General features: G+C 40.1%; 1 protein-coding gene across 3 annotated transcripts in view; it reads right to left on the bottom strand.

The window, feature by feature from the left end:
- Nucleotides 1–4051: 4051 nt before the first annotated feature.
- Nucleotides 4052–21203, bottom strand: part of LOC114058562 (SAM domain-containing protein SAMSN-1-like) — an 83207-nt gene continuing 66055 nt past the window's right edge. For all 3 annotated transcript variants that reach the window (XM_027886032.1, XM_027886035.1, XM_027886033.1), the window contains 5 exons: nt 19084–19204; nt 17552–17703; nt 15098–15304; nt 13935–14085; nt 4052–5282 (listed from right to left, as the gene is read on the bottom strand). In XM_027886032.1, the coding sequence (XP_027741833.1) occupies nt 5077–5282; nt 13935–14085; nt 15098–15304; nt 17552–17703; nt 19084–19204 (837 nt within the window). In that variant the 3' untranslated portion in view covers nt 4052–5076. The remainder of the gene's footprint in view (nt 5283–13934; nt 14086–15097; nt 15305–17551; nt 17704–19083; nt 19205–21203) is intronic.

Raw genomic sequence — 21203 nt, 5'->3', positions numbered from 1 at the left:
GGTTATCCACAACTTCTCTGGGCAAACTGTTCTGGAGCCTCATCAGCCTCACAGCAAAAGATCCCTTCCTAAAAGCTCATATAAACCTATTCTGATATAGTTTGAAAACATTCCCTCTTGTCCTGTCACTACAGGCTCTTTAAAATAGTCCCTCTCCATCTTTCCTGTCAGCTCCTTTCAGGTACTGGAAGGCCACAATTAGGTCACTCTGAAGCCTTCTCTTTTTCAGGCTGAACAATCCCAGTTTTCTCAGCCTCTCCTTGTAGGAGAGGTGCTCCATCCTTCTAATCAACTTGGTGCCTCCTCTGGACTCTCTCCAACAGGCCCACATTCTTTCTGTGCTGGGGACCCCAGAGCTGGATGCAATATAAGGCTTGACAAAGTCCCTGGCTGATTGTCAGCCTGCAACAAGGATTCCAGCCAGTGCTAGACCTCTGGCCAGCCCTCAGGACTTTAGGGGCAGATAAGGAGCTACAGATTTATGGGTTCCTCAAGTAAGACAAGCACTGGGGACATACAAACTGAATGCTCTACACAGATGTATTGGCTCTTCTACATCCTCCTGAGCTGTAGGCAAAAATCTGCTCATTGTCTGCCAGGGACCAAGGATCAGGGATGCAAGTGAACACCTCATGCAGGAACTCTTAGAGCAAAAGAATATGCTTATACCATCCCATGTCTTGGGTCCCTGGAACTGACCAAAGAGCACAAAGCAGTAGTACAACATACACAGCCCGCAGACCTCTGAGCGTGACACAGATAATCTCCTCAGTGGTTAACATAGCCCAAAACCTCATCCTTGAGCTGTAAAAAAGAGGCAGGGGCTTTGCCAAGCTGTTACTAGACATGTTGAAATTACTTCCCTCTGACATGAGAAAAGAGCCAGGCATCTCCGATGAATTGTGACTCAGTTGCACGACTGCCACCGAGGCTGTCTTAGGACAGATACCAAGCTGCCAGTGTGACCCAAGGCACCGAGTCACTCTGTAGGTGTGTCTATCTTCCTTTAGCTGTTGACCACAGATTTGTGTGTGTATGTATGTGTTTAGCAGTGGGCAGAAAGGACTATACTGGTCTTGAATTGATGGAACAGCTAATTTCCAGGGAAGGGGCAGGTTGTACTCATCCTGTGAACACAGTGACATCTAGAAACTGGCCTGTTTCACAGCACCCAAGGTATCCTTTCTTCTTTCAGTACTGGCCTGTTATCTCTGCACCAGCCTCTAAAGATTCTGCCAGTGTGACACAGCTCCGTGACAATGCTAGAAATTATTTGAATTGCCACTACTTGGGAGAAAGCACTGTGGTATAAAGGCACCTTTTATATCACAGCCGACAAGCTGTGGGCTTCCTCACGTCGCTGGACAGACTGGCCACTCGGTGGTAGGCTTGGTGGAGTATGGGATGGAAAGCTGGGTAGAAAATTGGCTGGACTGCTGGGCAAAGTCCAGCTGGCAGCCAGTAGTTAGTAGTTAGTCTCCTCCAGAGTTTCCATAGGTCTGCCCACTTTCCACCAAATGCTTCCTGTGCTCACTCCCACCTTTCATTTGCTTTCGGCGAAATGAAAGCAAAACCCTCCTTGTTTCAAGCCTCTGTGCTGCTGCATTTACGCACTCTGACTTTCAGAAGTTTTGTTACCAAGTCTGGAGAATGGGATGCTGACTCCTGGGATTTACAGGCCGTTCCACGTGGATCACGGGGCTGTGATCTGGCACTCAGCTCCCCTCTTTGCTGGTGGAGAAGCCCTCCTCTAACGTGGTGCAGCTGTGAACAGGGTGCTGAGCATGAGGCAGTGCTGCTAAATGTTGTGTTAGCTTTGATCAGAGGTGGTTCTCCTCTGGGGAGAGTTTTTCTGTGGGTCAACAAAGTCTTTTTGAGTTAGTGGTTTTCTGCTGTGGGCAGGCAGCAGCACACGTGTCAGCAGCCAGCCCAGCACCCCAGCCCTGGGGGAGGTTTGGTGCACCTGCAGCACAGCCTCTCTTCTGCTGGGGAAAGCCCCACTGGCCAAAGGCGAGCAGGGCTACCCTCAGTAGCTTCATCTCTGCTGTCACTGAGTGGTTCTGCATCCCTGTGTAACTGCAGGGAACAGTGGACTCTTGGTTACCTCCACGTAAGAGATTTACAAATGTTTTAGTCCTCCTTAATGGCAGAGAAAGGGTAATAAAAATGAAAAAGGACATGATATTATTAAGTAAGTGACAGAGAGGAACAAAACCTCTACTGCTTTCTTTTCTTCCCTGTGTCCGGGACATTTTTAAGATTACTCAAAAGTAGCTAAGATCTGCACCAGACTTTTCCCAACAGTTCCTAGAATTCTCTTTTATTCAGATTACCTAGCGCTAAAGCCAGTTGGAGAAATGTTGGTGCCATTACAAAGAGTTTAATCCATGATCAGTGTGATTAATGAGACTACTGAGAGGTGAAAGAAAGTTGGGTATGCTTCTTGTAGAGAACACATTTTCTTGCTTTGTGGTACGAAATTTCCTCATTCTTTTTCTCAGAATAATGTGACAGAACGGAAGTTTCTCAGTTTGAGATCTAATCTGCTCTGCCTTTGCAGGAAGCTACAAATGTCTCGAGCAAGCCTTCAGTTGATACATTTTTCTAAATAAGAAGCCCTTTGGACAAAGCCTTACTGATTAGAAACAGAAGTAAGTCTCAGCTCATGCCCTTAATTTCCAGCTAGTTAACCTCACACCTTTATACTCTTGCCATCAGCCCAAACTAGGCAGAGTTTAATTCCTGTAAAATAAATCAGCTCTTAGGTGTTTTGCTCTGTTGAAAGCTTTGCCTGTCTCACTGTAGCTAGTTAGGGAGACCTATTTTTGTTTCCAAATCTATGCAAATTAACTTTTCTCGGAGTGTTGGTATCAGGATACATCTCCGGTCCCTGGGGTTGTTAGCCCTCGACCCAGCTAACTTAGCTGTTTCTTGACAGTACTAATCATATTTAAACTCACCTCAACATGTTTTTAGAGGCTCAGCAGTTTTTCAGATGTCTAGATAGAAGCAACCTGAAGACTAAGCTACTCTGCCCCAAAAGCCAAAAGATAAGCCCCTCTTGGAGGAATTCAAGCTGACTTAGTCCTCCTCTAGAATGAGATGACAGAAGCCAACTCAAATACATTATTTCAGAAGTTAAGTCATATTAAGCTGTGTCAGTACTGCATGTCATGACGCACTACTCGCTAGAAAAGCATTAACAAATGTAGCTGCTTGACACAGGTTCTACCAATCCTCCATCCTGCCAGGGGATTCTGCATCCCCACCATGCCTGGCAGTATGGGATCATGGCTGCTAAATGATGATGTTTGCTGCCAGTGTAAAAAGTAAAGTTAAAACCAGAAACAAATCTTAGTAGCTCCCTTCCTGGCTTATTTTCCTAAACAGAGTTTATTTACTCCAAATCTTTGAATCCTAGTTAATGCCCTTTTCTAAAATTGCAATTTTTATACTACAGCCTATGATGTTTGCTGCCAGTGTAAAAAGTAAAGTTAAAACCAGAAACAAATCTTAGTAGCTCCCTTCCTGGCTTATTTTCCTAAACAGAGTTTATTTACTCCAAATCTTTGAATCCTAGTTAATGCCCTTTTCTAAAATTGCAATTTTTATACTACAGCCTTCAAAGCAGATCTGTGTATTAGGAGCCTGACAGCAGTAGTCAGCTGAGGTGTCATGAAAAGAATGGAAAGTATTTACATTGGGGAAAAAAGAAAAAAAAGAGAGAGAAAAGGTTTCCATTTGTTTATAGCTTCTTCAGAAATACTCCTTTTGAGGTGGAACTTTTTATGTTTTATCTCTTCCGAAGGTGATTTTCTTTCAAACTGTCAGCAATATGTGTGAAATTTTTTAACATAATTGCAAAATGCCTTAAATTATGAAAATTGTGTGACTAATGAGTGCGCAAAAAGTCTCTCTACTGATTTGATACACAGATTATTATGCATGCTAAAAATGCTCAGTGGAGTTGCCATTTACTGTGTTAGTCTTAGAAGAGAGCAGCCTTTGAAATGTAATGACCACATTAAAAATCAAGTAGTTTTTAAAGGGCTTAAACACATGATTCTGTTTATTATTGAAGGAAGTACTCCAAAAGAAGATATGCAGTCAAAATGTGTATTCCAGTGTGAAATATGCTGGGAAAAGACAATAAAATCTCATATGAAAGACAATCATGCACAATAACCGTGTTAGCTTCTGAGTTCTGTATACAAACAAATACTCTATTAACAAACTTCATACCACACACAAAAGGCAACAGCTGCACAGAGAAAAATATCATAAAAGCATAGCACTGGTACTGATTATTTTTTTCTCCAAGCTTGCATTCTCTGTGTAATGCTTGGGACAAATGAGAACAGGTGAAAATAACCATAACAGAATTGACACTGCATAAGCCAGTCAGGTGGCTGTGTTCTTCTAAAGGATAAGGAACACAGAGAACTAGATTCAGATTCACCCTACAGTTCTTTCATGCCTTCAAGATAAAGTACAGGAGATGATAGTCTACTTTAGAGCTCGTTTTGGAGAAGAGTGGTATAAAACAGCTTTAATATTAATGAGAATTAGCTTGGTACTTTTCAAATTAGAGTATGAATGTATCCACTTTTTATTATGATGATATATCAATGAAGGTACATTCTGTACATATATCAGCAAAACACAGCTGAAAATAGAGACAGTGTGATTAATCCACATATTTTTAAAATAAATATGTACAATATTTACATTTTGGACAGTTCCAGAAATTAACATTTCCAGATTATGAACCACAACCTAAAAATATCTCTATTATTATAGAAAATGCATTCGCTGTACAAATATTTATAAATACTTATGTATAAACTTTTTCAGTGAAAAGTCCATGAATTCATTGAAAAGAAAAATGTGAGATATTCTTATCATCAACTAACATTTAGCTATCAAGTGTCCACATATTAAACAGTCTGGAGCATCATACATCAGACAAAAGTAGATTTTTGGTGTTGAGAATATTTTGTCTCCTGCTTCTGTTCCATCATACTGCCAAATCTGATTGTCTTTTCTGAAAATCCGCAGAAAAGCAGCAGGACTGAGTCAGTTTGTCTCAGTGATTGTTATTGACTGCACCATGTCAGACAGGGCTTCTGGGTCTGCTTCTTCTTTGCCATTATCTGAATTTTCTGATGAGATGTAACAGCCAGAATCTCTTGGACAGTCGTTTAACTGTGATTTGTCAGAGTCTGGGCAAGGGTTTAAGTTCTGCGTCTCCTGACTGTCCTCACTTTTTTGCTGTTGTTCAACTAGAAAGAACAGAAAAAGAAAGAAAAAAATTATGTCAAAATAAGCATCTTGGGAAAGAGTTTGAGGTAGCAGCATGACTGATCTTGAAGAACTATAGAAACAGGGCTGGTAACACACACATGATCAGTATCTTTGGTCCATCAGAAACAGAAACCTCAGAGTCAAAGATCTAAAAATATGGTTACACGAGTATAACAACATCTGAGTTGACGTTGAGGCTGGTTTTTATCCTTCTGTGTGTGTTTCTCAGAGATGAATGCTGGAGAATTTGGCCTTGTCCTTCAGCCTGACGTCCTTTAGGCTGTCCACAGTCGCCATGTGAGGTCACCATGCCCACAGATGGCAGATACACGCCTACGTCCGTGTGTTCCAGGGTCTGCTCAGGCAATTTCATGTTTTATAACGTTGCGTTATAGATGTTGTGCCTTTTGAACGTAACCTCCAACGTTTGACATGCACTGTGTGCTTTGCAGGGAGATAAAATGCTCTGGTCTTCAGAAGTTCTCGGCATAAAGATGTGGTAACCAGGTTTTCTAAAGCACTGAACTTTTCAGTGGGAGTGGGTGGCTGATGGAAACTTCCTAAGCTTAGCTTGGTATCCAGAAGGTTTTTTTCCAAAACACAGAGACCTCAGAGAAAGCTGAGATGCCTGACTTCTGCTGTATGGTTTCTGAACTCTGTTCCAAAACTGAGTAGAAGCAAATTATCTTGCAAATAATTTATGCTTGTTTAGCTGCTGTATGACTAATCTGTTGAAACTTGAAAATGCAATTCACTGAGAGTATCAACACACCTCTCAAAAAAAGCTCAAGAAGACAGGCCATACCTGTATATCATTCATTACTCCAATTTATCTTGTTTTTAAATTGTGTATTCCTCTTTTCTGGCTTTGAGATACATGATGTTTACTCCCAGAACATTTCTTAAGAAAATAAACTATAAAATATAAAATCTTTCCCTTTTCTACTTTTTCTTTGTGTGTGTGTGCTATTATCACCCCCTCTAACTGTATTTTATTTCAAACTGTGTCTGGCTTTCCAAAGAATAGGGAACAAGTCTCAGAGGAAACAGATGGGTTTACCCCAGATTTTTAGCCCTTCAGAAAAAATGGAACCTTTTTGCTTTTGTGAAGACAGTTCCCTTATTTCACTTGATTTGTTACTCCATGGTTAAATAGTTAGCTTTGGATCTTGAGTCACATTTAAACTGTCTCAATTCAAGTTCAGGCAGAATGGAAGTCCTAATATGTAATATTTATTGTTCTGTCAAAAGCTAAATCCAGTTTAGGTCCCAAAATTTTAAGATTTCTACAAAGAAAATCCACACTGACTTTTGTTTCAATTGTTGGCAATTATAAGAGTAGGTGAAGTAGGAAAAGACTTTACATTTGACTTTTTTTTTTGTTGTTAATCTTATATTGTATAATGAAGCATAAAGTAGAAATGAAAAATTGAAATGTTTCACTTTTAAAGTGAAACAGAACAGCAGGAGAGTTTCTTCAGAGACCTTTTTCATTGTGTGAGATTCCAATGGACTTATTTAACAAACCAATGTGATATACTGAGAAACATTTTGAAGTCTTGATGGAAGTAGATTTGTTTGGCCTGATTAAGTCTGTTGAATATTTTCTAACTTTCAATTGCCTAAATAAGTTGTAAAACTAATCTGATCTTTGAAGAAAAGAATCCAAAGTCTCAACTTTCTCATTTTTGCATTAAGCCTGAGGTTATAGACATAACCTGATGTATTTAAAATAATTTTAAAAATACTTTAAATATATTGCAAGGAATAAAAGTTCCACCTTGTTCCCAAATAAATTAGTGGTTAATTGCACTTGCCTGAAAGAGGACACGTTTCAGCAGATTTAATTGATATCTGTAACTCTTTGATCTCCTTCTCACTTTACAGAAAGCAGTTTGTCATGTCAAATGTTATCTCTCTTTGCAGGGAAAATATTTGATCATGTAGGGTCCAATTGATTTCTGATTTAAGTCAGGCAGGAATTACAAAAGGCATTACACCAGCGAAGGCATTACTGCTGCTATTAGTAGCCACCGAAGTAGTTTAGCACAAAGACCAGCAGATGCCCCAGTAAAGCCCTGTCTAAACTGTGTCATGAGCTCCTCGCAGCCCCATCCCACGGGCACAGACCCCGCGGGTCCCGGGCAGCACCCGGAGCCTCCTGTGCGGCCGTGGGCAGCGATCCCTGCCCGCCTCCGCCCTAATCCCCTCATCAGCCTAATGCTGCTCCCTGGTGCTTTTATCTGCTTCCCCAGCATCATCTGCTGCCCCGGCAAGCACTGACCTAAAAAAGTGTTAATCCTGTTTACATTTTCAAGGTCAGAGAGGAGCCTCCATCCACTTTGTTTTACAGTGGGAGGACCAAGTAAGCAGTGGGTTAAAAGGAAAATGCAGTTTCAGTCAGTGCATTAGTGCCTTGTAACTAGTTGTCTAGATAATCTGAGTAGTTCCTATGTGAAAAACAAATCCTAAATTTGTTTTGTATCAATGTGTCCCTTGTGTGTTTCAGGGAAAAAGGCTAAGATAGAAGACTGGAACTAAGATTTTTTTTTTTTTTTAATTGAATTTAGATCAGTTAGGAGAAAAAGAAATGTCTATTTACAAAGCATGCAAATATGTAAAACTTCCTATAATAATTCCCTAATAGAATTTTTCTTACATGAAAAACTTACAGAATATTCAGGTTTTTGAGACAGCAAAAATACTGTATTTTCTACCTTTCACTCTGAGCAGAAAAAGTTGAAGATAAGCCCTCCCCCTCCATATTTAAGAAGAAAAGACTGAAAGCAAACTTTGGCCCTTTTTTTCTCTTTAAAGCAGCCTTAAATATCATGCAGTAAGTACTAAACCACTTGAACAGGATATTGAGTATTGTAAATACATGCAGCATGCAGTTTTAGATGTTGCTTCATTTGAAGAGCAAAAAAACTTTAGCTCTTTTTCTTTTTTTAAGCTTTTTTCTCTTATATTCAGTTGTACTTAAGTCCTTTTTTTAGCATGTATACCTTCAAGTAAAGGTAGGTTTGCTGCCTTGATCTTCTGGACATCAGAAGAAAGCTATGATGCACAAAACACAGGAATTGACAAAATTAAACTGCTGTTAGATGTTGCGGAATCATCGGAAATAACTATCTTATCAACGCATGGGAGTCCTATCATTTTTCTACAGCAAAGCAGTTTCACATAAGATAAATAGCTTTCAGTCACTGTTGTCTATGATACGGCCAGAAGAGCCCAAGATATGCATCATTTTGACACATAAATTCCAGCACCACTTTGGACGGTAGGATTATATTCAGACTTCTGAAAAAAAAAAAAATGTGAGGCCTTTAGCCTTGGTAAGAGACGTGTGACGCATACTTATCTCCCCCGCTGCTTAGATCTTTAAAATGAGGGTTTGTTACCCAGTGACATAGATGTGCATGACACACGTAGGGATAGAGTTCTTTTTTTCCTTCGACAGCTCTTTTCCCCTTCTTAATGAGGTTAAAGTCCTGATTAGGTGAGCGCTTTGAGCTTAGGTTTAAGGCAATTCGGCTCAAGAATGTACAGGGGTCACACCGACTCCTGTGTGGTTACGTCAGTTTAAACCAGATGAGTGGAACGAAGGCTTGGATTTTTTTCTTGGGCGAGAATAAGGTCACCCAGCAGCGAGCCATTCTTCATGAGTGTGCCCTCTGAGAGTTTGCCTCCATGAGTTTTGTCCAGAAGGAGAACTGGGCTAGGAGCACAGTGCTTTAGGCTGAGTCACTGGCCTGCCTTCCTGGGAGGTGCAGCGGTGATGTGCTGAGCAGCATCATGCAGTAACTAAACAGAATCACAGAATCACAGGATTGTTAGGGTTGGAAGGCCCCTCTGGATATCATCTTGCCCAACCACTCTGCCTAGGCAGGGTCACCTAGAGCAGGTTATATAGGATCATATCTGTGTGGGTTTGGAATGTCTCCAGAGAGAAGAGACTCCATGCCATCACTAGGCAAAACTCATGGAGGCAAACTCTCAATACTTTGGGCACCGAAAAAAAGAAAACCTTTTGTGGATGTACAGACATGCAACTGAAAAGATTGCTCTCCCTGCAGTCAATGGCATAGCTTTTCTGGGAGGGAAAAGTTACTGAACTGATGTGAGAGTGCATGGTGAAAACAGAAATGAGAAGCTTCTTTTTTTCTCTAAAATCTGGAAGCAAACAGATGTGCCTTTAAAAGAGGTGAAATGTACTAATACTTATGCAAGGATGAACTTCCTTGGGAAATCTGGAAATATTACGTCCAGGCCAATGAGTTGTACCAGAGTACAGAAGGAGAGATTGTCTTTGAGCACTATTTGACCTTGACAGGATACTGTGTGATCTCACGTATTTAAAGGGATTGCACAGTGTAAAATAGTACTCTTGATGCTTGATTCTCACGTCAGGAATGCAGCTGAGAACTGCAAGTCATGTCCTTAGCTAACTACTATTTTGCTGTCCAAGTACAATAAATAAGAACAAATCTTATCTGGTACTGGCATTGGAATTTAGAGTATGATCTGCACTTAAATATGAAAAGTAAGCTAAGGAAAGGATTTGGGGACATAAGCGTAAAATATTATCCCCCAAACTGCACATATTCACCTTCTTTTTTTTCCCCCATAAAATGAACTGTATGCACATATCCAATGAAGTCTAATTCTTCTTTAGCTCAGAATAGCTTCAGACTAATGTAACCCATTGGACTTTAGGGATGAACCTCTTGACTTAAATCATCTGAGTGAGAAGAGAATCAAGCCTATTATGCACACAGAAAAACGTGTGTCCTGGGAAGCGGTCAAGAAAAAAAAAAAGTTCAAAACTTCTTTTATTACTTTATTCATTAACCATCCAGCAACTGCCTCACTTTAAAAATAGCATCCTACAAAAGCACAGACATCCATCTCCTGTCTAGGAGCCATCTGGGAGAAGAATGGAAAGCTATTAAGAAATACTTTACGAAAAAGACCTTTTTTTTCCCCCCTCACAAGCAATGAATTCATGAAAACCAATCATTTTGTCCCAAATATATAGGTCTGATCAACTTATAGAAAATCTAAAAAGAGATCTGGGAAGGGAGGAAAGGTCATGAAGAGCTTACAAGACCTTGCAGTTGTAGGATAGCCTTGCACTGTTAAGTACTTGAAGATGATGAATTTGGGTCTGGACTCTCAGGAAAGGTAGAATGAAGATAGTGCAGTGCTAGGAAGCAAAATCTGCTTTAAAAACACTGTGTGGTAGCATTTGCAAAAAAAAAAAAAAAAAAAACAACAAAAAACAAACAAAAAACACCTTACTTTTTAATTCCTGGTATAAGATGGGCAAATTTTTTCATTTCAAATACATCCAGGTTTGAATCAAATGTAAGATTAAAAAATTCTCACTGACAGAAATCGTACATTTTGTATGGGTTTAAGAAGCATGTAACGTGGAAACTACTGTTGCAGGTCTTTTGGTTGGAAAATGTTTATTCTGCAAAATGAATGATATAGCCACAAGCATGTGGCATGAAGAAATCACTTACAATAAATATCAAGAAAAAGCCAAGGAGCGAAAAGGAAATTGAAAGCCCTGTAAACCCATCTGAACATCTCTAAAGATCAGATAACACATTAAAAAAATATAAAATCCTGGTTTACTGCAATTATAGTACAATCTAGTAAAATAAGGCTATGTTCCAGCATGCTTGTCTGTTCTGAATAATAGCAGACTCACGAAAACTAAGAAACCCTTGTATTTCAGCTCTGGACCATACCTGACACTCCATCCATTAATCAAACGTACTTCATGGAAGTATGAATGCAATTCAGAGACATGGAAGTCTTCCAAGGGCTATGAGAAAGATGGCCTTAGAAGAGTAAATATGGTCTATGGCCTTAGTATAGTTTTTTTCACAAAGCTTATAACAAAAGTGAACTTTTACCTGGAAAAGTGCTGAAATTCTAATTAGAATACTCTTGGCCAGTAAACAGATTACCTTGTATTTGTGGGTAATTATGCAGCTCACTTCTAAGCAATGCAGAAAATCAATTTTAATTAAAAAATCATTTATGCTGGACTGAGCCATGCCCATTTAGGAAAAAAAAAAAAATAATGACCCAGGAAAGTTCAGTTCAGATGCAGAATTCACTTTTGCAGTAGCACCCAGCTCTTTCAACCCAATTTTCCAATCTGATTGACAGAAGGACAAAGAGGTCAAATGATTGGTACAACATCAGACTCATGCTGAGCTTATCCCCAAGATCATCTTGACACCCCATCTTTCGTTATAGCAACTTAACAGATAACTTCTATCCATTTTAGTCTTTAGTATCTCTCTTTTTAGAGCAGGTTGTTAAATTCGTCCCTACCAGTCACATGACAAGTGCTATGAGCCTTTCACAACCAGGCAAAGCAAGGATTTGATCCAGTCCCGATTCCAGATTCAAACTAGTAAAGTATTTATGCATGGCTTGCCTTAAAACATACATGAGTCTTACCAAACTCCACTAGACTTAAATGAATATTTACAGCTGGCATGACATATAAAGTTGTTGTGGGTCTGGTCCCTGTGACTAATCATAAATTCTGGGGAAATTATTTTATTGAATTTGAATACTGGAAAGATTTGCTATTCCCATCTAAAGTGCATGTGAAGCAAATACTCATTTTATCTCTTGAAATAAGACTACAGTGTCATCGATGATTTTAAAGCATGGGCCACTTTATAAGATTTAATGCTATTATTTCAAGAATCATTACATGAATTTGAACTATTAGACTACCATCCAGATAACATCAGGGACACTGTTTTGCCTGGAGAACTGACTTAATCCCATGAGATGCTAATATAGGAAGAACCCCATTTGGGTAATAAAGGTAAATTTATTAATTTTCAGCATATGGGGCATGCAAAGACTTGTTAGGTTTGGTCCTTGCACAGGTGTATGTAGAACATTAGGTGTTAAGACACCTTCAGAAAAAAAACGTGGTGTTATATTCTAAAGAAGGTTCAATATCTGATGCTGCTTGCTGTGCTTTTGTTTCTCAAGGAACATAAATAGCAAACCATATCCTCACCACTGCAGAATAGTTTAACACTTGTGTGGTCTGTTAAAAACCATTATGTTTCGGTTTAGCGTTCATGCTGATGCCAAACTGCAAAATTACAATCTAGCGTTTTTCTTCATTATTTTTTGGTGTTAAATATTGAAAAAAAATATATGCAATAAAAGGTGCAGAAAGTACAGCAAGGCTTGTTGCCACAAAGCATACACTAATACATGTATAGTCAGTACACATATTTTCAGATGGTTCCCAGGTAGGTCCCTGCAAGACAGTTCTTGAAAAATATAACCCTTTTTTTCCTGGATTCACTATTTCAGTCACTGTTTCTACATAGACAGCCCGTCAAGAGTCCTTTTCTAGCCTGTCACAGAGCCATAGACCAGAAAGAACTTTTGGACCTGGAGGGCAAAAAACCCCTTTTCTAACACCTCTCCAACATGTTTGCAAGAAGCTTACCTTTCCCTGGAAGCTGAATAAGAACAGGAAAGACTGAATGTACAGAAGGGGTTCCAAAAAAGCCCAAAAATTCAGAAAAAAAGACTGGAAAGCTGCCTGTCGACTGAGGAGATAACAAGTGGATGTCTGACAATAACTGATATTTAAATATCCCAGGAAGTCATTGTTTCTCCTCTTTCTTTCAGATGCTACTCAATTGCGAGTGCACATTTGAGGAAATGACTGCTCAGCTGGGTTGAGTATGGGTGAGTATGCACAAATATTAATGGAGAAGAAAACATCTCCTGTATTGGCTGAGTGTCTAATTAAGTAGATGCTTAGCTGTAGTTTCTAAGAATTTGACATAAATTATTTAAAATTGGAAGTCAGACTGGAAACATCATTAAAATATTATGAAAATTGTTTTTTCTGTTCTGCATCCTAGCTTTTCCACTTCCCATGAAAGGAAAAAGTGAAGAAAACAAAATGGTGATCAATACACGTGCATATGCACACACTGTATGCTCAGATTTTGGAAGCTTATGGAAAAAAGTAGGTTAGATTAATTTTGAGAAAAGAATGCAGAGCAGGTATTAGTGTATATTTGGGTTTTTTTACAAAACCTTTCTACAAAAGAAAATAATTCGGATAAGTGTGGGATGAAGTGAGGAAAAAATCCATATTCTTCTGCAGAACGTTGTTTAAAAGAATTAAAGAAAATTCGTTACTGCAGCTATTTAAAACAAGCTCTGTTTTGGTTAACATACTGGGGCTGAGTTGGGGAGGTTTTATTTTCTGCTCTTGCACAGACCTTATGACTTTTGGGAAGTCACTTAAACTCTTGGAGGGTTCAGTCCCCAACCAGAGTTAGATAGGATTGTTCCTAAGCAATAATTGCTACCAGTCTCTAGCGTAGGACCTATAAATAAGAAATTTTAAGTCATTCATGTGTTACTAGTATAGTAATCATACACATATCTAGAAGTGATGTATGGCTTGCTATCTGAACAAATAAGAGAACCATCTGACTCCACGTTTCATATTTAAAAGAAAAATCATTTAAGGGAGCAGTGTGAGAACCACTATTTCTTTAAATATGTTTCAGCTTGCACAGAACTCTTAACAAAGCTTAAACACTTACTGTCACAATCCTGTAGATTTTCAATCGCTGATAACAATCTTGCCCTGTCTTCCGGGTTTGAAATATTTAATTCAATCAGGTGGTTTTCCTGTAGATCCTTTAAGTCCTCTAGAGTTTCATAGCCATTTAGCAAGAGGGTTGAGGCATATTCCTGCAAAAAGAAACAAGCAAATCCTCTCATGGAAACAAGAACTATGTAGAGAAATAGGCACAATTCCACATTTACTTTTTTGTCAGGTCGAAAAGGGCTCCATTCTCCACTCTGATTGACTCACCTTTGGCATAAAACCAAAGCTGGAGAGCAAGAGAGGACAGAGGCAGAGATGCCTGGGGGTCATCCTGGCCTTCCCAGCATCTATGCCTGAACTCTAACAGAGTCCAGCAGCAAACTGGACCAGGACAGAGCTCTGTCAAAATTATTTAGTCTGCCAATTATCTGTACTTCTGTGGGTCATTCCATGAGTGCCTTTCAAACTGAATCGAGGAGGGCCTCTGAGGAAAGGTGTGCTCTGTGTTTGCACAGAAGGAGCCCTTTGATACAAGCAAGGGTGAGAAGCTGGGGGAGCCCTCAGCCATGCTGTGTCACACATGGTCCCCCTTGAGCTGTGTGTCGACTCAGTATGAAACCCTGTACCTACTCCAGGGAAAGGAGCGTTTGCATCAGCAGCAAAGCAATTACCGTTATTAAAAATGTTACTTGTAAATCATGACCCCATTACGCTTTGATGCTCGGCTGAAAAACAGGGTTGCAGAGAGGGACAGAGGTGCAACATGAGCACAGTGCAGAAAGACTGTTGCTCCCTAAAGATCACGAGAAATTAAGAAACACGGAATCTAGATTTTGGAAGTGGAGTCAGACTGCAGTCCTGTCCCCGAGGTGTCCACAGTCACACACCTACACTTAGCACACAGCTGCAGTCAGGTTACAGTGACCTGACAAGACACCGCTGTGCCTCTTTGTGTGGAGTCTCTTAGCCTGACCAGATGAGGTGGTAAAATGCGGTTCTACAAGCCACTCATGTCAGACAAAAGACAGATATGAAGCTTTGCTGACATCAAAACTGCTGAAAGCTGCCTTTCTGCTCCTGCCCGTAAATGGCATCCGAACCCGAGCGCACAGAAATGAAACGTTTCACACAGAGCTGGGAAGCGTGCTGGCTGACCTGCAGGTGGACACATTCCAGGAGCTCTTGCAATGTTTTAGGCTTGGTCCTTTTGCTTCCTCGGTGCTGGTTTATCTTTCTGGGTGCGGCTTCCTCTTCCAAGATAATGTCCACGTAAATGAACTTGAAGTTTCCTACTTTGTTGTTCAGCATGCCTGTCCATATGCCCATGGGGGTTTTACAGATGATATCTATGATGTCTCCTTTCTAGAACAATAAAAAAAGGCACACCACTGCTTACACCTCTTGTTTGTTATATGTAGCTTTTCCTTTATGGATCAAAAGCCATCATTTTTCAAACTGCCTAGATTTAGAACCTTTGTTTTTATAAACTCCCACAAAAATAATTACAGAAAATGGAGCTAGTCCTTATCTCCAAAAGTTTGTGAAGGAAAGGTGAGCATAAGCAGCCCTGTTTCACCATTTCTGTGCTCCACTTGGATACAGTTGCATTAGCAATCAACTTTTGCCATGGACAATGGGCACAGATTTTGCAAAAGGCAAGGGATCACTGTGAGGTTATTTTCTGAATATGTGCCAAAGCATTCACACAATAATCTTATTATTCAGCCCCTAAAGGGGCTTCAAAAACCAATAGCTGAGCTATGTGAAAGGTGAACTTAACCTTTTACAGTAAAAGACACTGGCTGCATCTCTCAAAGGCAATAAAGAACATTTAACTCCCTTAATATCTTCCTATCTGTCCTTCCCAAAGGACTGACAAATTTTTCCATTATTATTATCACAACTGACAGAGAAAATAGTGGATAGGGCCTTAGCAGACAGATCCAGAGACTTCAGTTCTTCACACTTGTCCACTCACTAAGAAATATGACTGCTAAAAGGAGTGACAACACAGCTACTTCAAGAGGGCTTTTTGGTAAAGGTGTTCACAGCCACACTGTGGGAACCAAAGCCTCAGCTCAGCAAAAGAATCACTGAGTAATTCTCGTAGCAAAAAGTCTTTCTTTTAAGTCATACACCCCACACAGCTTGCTCCCAGGACCTCAAAATTGTCTCCTTGGCACGTATCACAGAACTGATGAAAATGTTGAAAGTCTTTGAAGAGTTATCCAACAAATGCCAGCTTCATTTGGCATTCTGTTACAAAGTTAGAAATCAGACACAAGTTTGTTAAAAATATGTGTTAACAACTCCAAAACTTTTAAATCTTTTCTGGTCTGATCATGAAACTGCAAGTCAAGTGGTGACACTAGTTTTGGTAGAAACCCAAGCACAAAATCGACTGTGTTCTGGTGACCTGGTTTTATTGGAATATGGAGCTCAGAGCTGCGAGCACGTTTGAAACGGAAACTAAACAAACAATTGTTTAAAGCTCTATAAGCACACATGTTGTTCTACACAATCATGCAGGCTCAGGAACTCCAGATGTGGATGCAGATCAGGATTAGGCAGTGGCTCTAAGCCAAGCTGCAGATGCACTTTGAATTCAGATTCAGGGTACTGAAATTTTGTGAAATAAGTATGGGGGTTTTCAACAGTATTAGTTTATAATTCTAAAATACACCACCCTAGTGACTAAAAAAGGAACCTATGTGAACAAGCAGATATTTGCTGGTTTACAGTTAAACTGTTTTAAAGAAATGCCCTAGATGCCAGTGGGAGTGGAGTGCAAGTGGTGAAGACTGCAAGTATCAGCAGAGCAATGGCTGTAGGTTAGGCCGGAGAGGAGGAGAGGAAGTATTCATGAGATAGAGATGGGGATTTTGACAAAAATAAGAGGCTGTGAAGAAGAAGAAAAGATGCTGAAGTGTGAATATAATCTGGATATGAAGATGCTAAAGAGATCCAGATTTACACACATGAGTAGTCAGAAGGATGATGATGTTGAATGTGTTTGTGAATAGAAGGAAAAGGGTCAGATTTTTTTTAGTAATGTTCAATTTTTTTTAGTAATGTTCAACTAGGCCAACAACTGTTGCTCTTTTTCCTCACTCACACAGCCCAGACAACCCTGCCGCGTCTGGGCCAAAGAAAGTTCATAGTTCAAAGGTAGGCTTAAAGAAAAGCTTCATGGAAAGGCAAACAGTTTCTATTAAAGACAATGGGTGCCAGTGAGCTTCTGATATATTCTAGTTGTGACTGAAAAAGATGGGGAGACAACTTCACATCCCACGAGACTTTAGTCTTACTCCAGACCTAGTATGTGAGAAGCAACATGTATTTTACTCTGAGGAAAGCTGTGGTATATAGGTAGATGCCATGATGGGGTACCTACATGGAATCTATGCCTTAAAAGGCCTTTAACAATTGGCTTTGCAGCACTGTCTGAACTAAGTCCTTACAGAAGCATTGCAAAACCAGGTGGGTCTTGCTTTCAGAGTGTTGCGTGTGTCTAACAGTTAAAAATGCATTAATAAACATATTCTTCACACATAAGAAATGCCCTCCCTGGCATTTCAGGAAAAGAAGGAGTTCTGGTGGTTGTCTTACCTTGATTTTCAGAGAGTCAGTGTCATAAGGACTTGGTGTGAAGTCGGTGTGGACTTTGGCCCGGCCGCAGAAGGGGCCACTGTAGGGGACCTCGTCATCAAACCGGAGGCTGTCCCTGTTGCTCGTTCCATCTGAGCAGCTGGTCACCCCACCTGAAAGACAGTCAGGTTGAGAGATCTCCTGCACCAAGTGCCCAGACACACAATTCTGCCCAGCAGCAGAGAGAAAATTGTTTAAAAAACACAGAATCAGAGACAGAGCGTACTCTGTCTGGGTTTGACACTTTCCAGGATAAATACATTCAATAAAAATCATACTACAAGAGACCAAAGAAAATGGGTAGGAGATCTTTCATTAATATCTTCCCTACAGTAATCTTTTTCTGGAGATGATACTAATAGACTACACATTTTACTTACAGATTTTTGAAATATTACCTCTGCGGATTAATAAAATGTACCCTAAAAGTGCAATTTAGGGAATTAATTCTGCTGAACTTCTCCTGTTTATTCAGAGAAATGAAAACAAGTACTGTAGAAGTTATTTTATTTCATTACAGAGCTAGCTGAAACATCAAAGGAACCTGCATTGCAGGGGGAAATTTTAATCTTATCAACATTTCTGCCTGTCATTTCATCCAAGTTGAGCAATAAAATATCGGCAGAGTAATTCAAGCAAATTTGAGCAAGCTCTGCAATATCCCATCCAAATATGTTTTTAGATAAGAGCAGCAGTGTGTTGGAAGTAAACTCCCATATACGATTTTCACAAATCACATCATAGAAAATGATCATAAAAATGGTTTTGTTTGAGGTGATTGCTTAAGTGCTCAGTTCCATCTCAGGGCCAGATTAACTGCTAAGTGCAAATGATGTGGACTGCAGCTCCAGTCTGCAGTCAGGGCTCAAGCAGTGCCTGCAGGGGTGGCACTGCAATCTCATCATGGGTAACTGTGGCCTGCCCAGCCCATGTCCACAGCAGACCAGCGCAGGGAGAGGCGGAGGCAAACTTCTCATCAGAGATTCATCTGCCCTCTGACCAAGACTACCTTGTTAGCAGGGGTTTCAGTGGTTTTCAAGGGGGCTGTGTCTCTCTGCATCATGACCTGAAGCTGCCAGGTCAGACCCCCATCACCTGTCATCTCAGAGAAGCCTCTCACTGTCTGCCTCACATCTGTGGGCCACGACCCACAGGGAGGATGTTCTTGTGGCTGCACCCAGTGATTGCAGCCCTGTGGGTGACAGCACTATAGCAGCGATAACCCCACAAAAAAATTGTGGCATATTTACCAGCAACATCCTCTATAATCCACACAATTTTTTTAATTCAGTTAATATTTCCACTCTTGAAAACACTCAGCTTATTTCTGGAGAGAGCTATATCTACCCTAGCTGCTCCCCATTTAATCAAATTACACTTTTGTCTGCCAGACTGAAGAGCTCTCTACCATCACCAGCTCTGATACCGCAGTCTTAAACAATAACTATATTGATCCAGGGACTGAATAAGAAATATAGATATCTGGTACTTACTAGATGAGCTCTGGCCACTGTTCAGACTATAGAGACTTTCCAAAGAGTCACTGGTTTTTAGGGATACCTTCTCAGTGTGTATTCCACCACCAGGATCACTGTCATCTTTTCCTTCTTCATTCTTTAACACAAAAATCAGACATTAACCCCCAAGAAATGTATTTCAGAGAAACACATTCTTTTTAATTTTAAATCATCACTGGACATTAATTCATCACTGCACTTTATTAAGAACCACTCTGTGAGAGAAAGCATTTTAGAAGTTGAATACCTGCTACTGTGGGTGCCCAGCACTCACCCCTAGAACCTTGGAGAAATTCCCTGTCTTGTCTCTGTCCCACTCACTCTGTTCCACCCCTGCCCAAACAGCTACACTGACTCTCCCTCTCGGAAGACTGCAATATACCATGGCAGAGACGAAGGCTTGTAATGGGAAATCTGCAGGTAGCCAGATTAGGTGGGGGTTTTTTTCTGCTCATCTCAGAGAAGGAAATGTAAAGTTAAATTCTGAAAGCACGTGGTGAAGTTTTAGCTGACACCAGCTGTGTTTTGCCTCGAACTTGTGAAAAGCATGGCCAGGGCGTTCGGGAGACAGCTCTCACACACACATGACATCGGTGTGTTCCAGCACCGTGCTCACCACGCTGCTCAGCCTACACACTGGCCTCAAAATCCCCTGCTTTTCAGAACTAACAGATGCAGGTTTCTCTCACAAAACCTAATGGTGTGTGAAATTGGCCCCTTGAGTTTACACCAATACCTCACACCTCAGGAATCACAAGCCTGTTCAAAACAATAGGAACCATATTTCGGTCACAGGTAAGTTAGAGAAGATGTAGCAGCTAAATGAAATAGTGATGAGCTTTCAAAGGAAGGAATTTCTTCAGCAGATTTCATCTCACTGCCAGTGTGCATGATATCTTGATGCAACCGAAATTTCCTGCAGGACTTAGGATGTTACGTTATATTTGGGGAAATGTTAGTTATTCATTAGTTATACTGATGCAGTGAAGCAAAGATGATGGTGCATGTATGAAGTAGAGACCCATACAGGTACATATCAGGCATGGCACTGAAATGAGGCTATGCTGGTTTTCAGCAAGGACTGTGCTTGTTACACCAGTCAGCACCACAACCCACAGATTAATCAGGGGCTGGTATCAATTGTCGTCATCTCCTGCAGGAACGGAGATCATGCTACATGTGTGTCCAACCAGATAATCCACTAAATTTCTGTCATGGGAATTGTCACTGTAAATGTGCAGATGGTAAATATAAAAATATAATATAAACAACATGGATTGCCACCTCTCTAATTTTATGAAGAACAAAACAAAACAAAAACTAAAACAAAACCAACAACAACCGAAAAACCTAAACTAATGAAATAGGGATCCTTGTCTTTGACCTCCAAAACCTGTTTAAAGTTATCCTGTGAAATACTGTTTTCTACTTGTGAGATTTCTTATTTATTTTCCCTACTTGTTTCACATTGACACATGTGTGAGATAGGATGCAGAGTAGCTAGATTCTTTAGGATTGTTGAGTGTGGTAATTTCTTTTTCCTTAGAACTCCCTGACACAATGTATTGAGAAAACAGGGTTTGCAGTGAGTGAAACATTATGGGTTTTATGTTTAATAAGGATAGTTTCACTAAAGTTAGATAAGGTAAAAAGAGATAAGGCATATGAGTTGTCATTCTCTAGGATGCTGGCTGACCTTTACAAAACAGACTTTGGAAATAATTCTTGTATTGAAAGATAAATTCTTCTAATGGTTTTTTTTTTAACCACTTAAGTATGAGACTGATGATGGGGTTCAGCTGATATTCCCTTCTCTTCACATCAGGACATTTTTTTGTGCTGCTTGTACATATGGTCCTTGATGAAAAAGCAAAATTAAATGATGTAAAACTCCACTTGGTCCCTTACCATGTGATGCTGTGTATGTGCATGTACACTAACACGTACATGAAAGAAAGGGTACATACCAAAAACTGGTTTAATTCAGTATGTGTTACCCTGCTTTTATGGACTGTCATGGCTAATGACAGTTGAAACATGAAGAGCAGACATTAACATAAAATTTTTGCTTCACATGTATTGTCAACAAACACAAG

This window comes from Empidonax traillii, unplaced genomic scaffold, assembly GCF_003031625.1.
Source record: "Empidonax traillii isolate 1590-97213 ecotype Southwest subspecies unplaced genomic scaffold, ASM303162v1 scaffold176:size2985712, whole genome shotgun sequence".
In the NCBI taxonomy this organism is placed as follows: domain Eukaryota; kingdom Metazoa; phylum Chordata; class Aves; order Passeriformes; family Tyrannidae; genus Empidonax; species Empidonax traillii.
The sequence above is the reverse complement of the archived record's forward strand: the minus strand, read 5'-3'. Positions and strand labels throughout refer to the sequence as shown.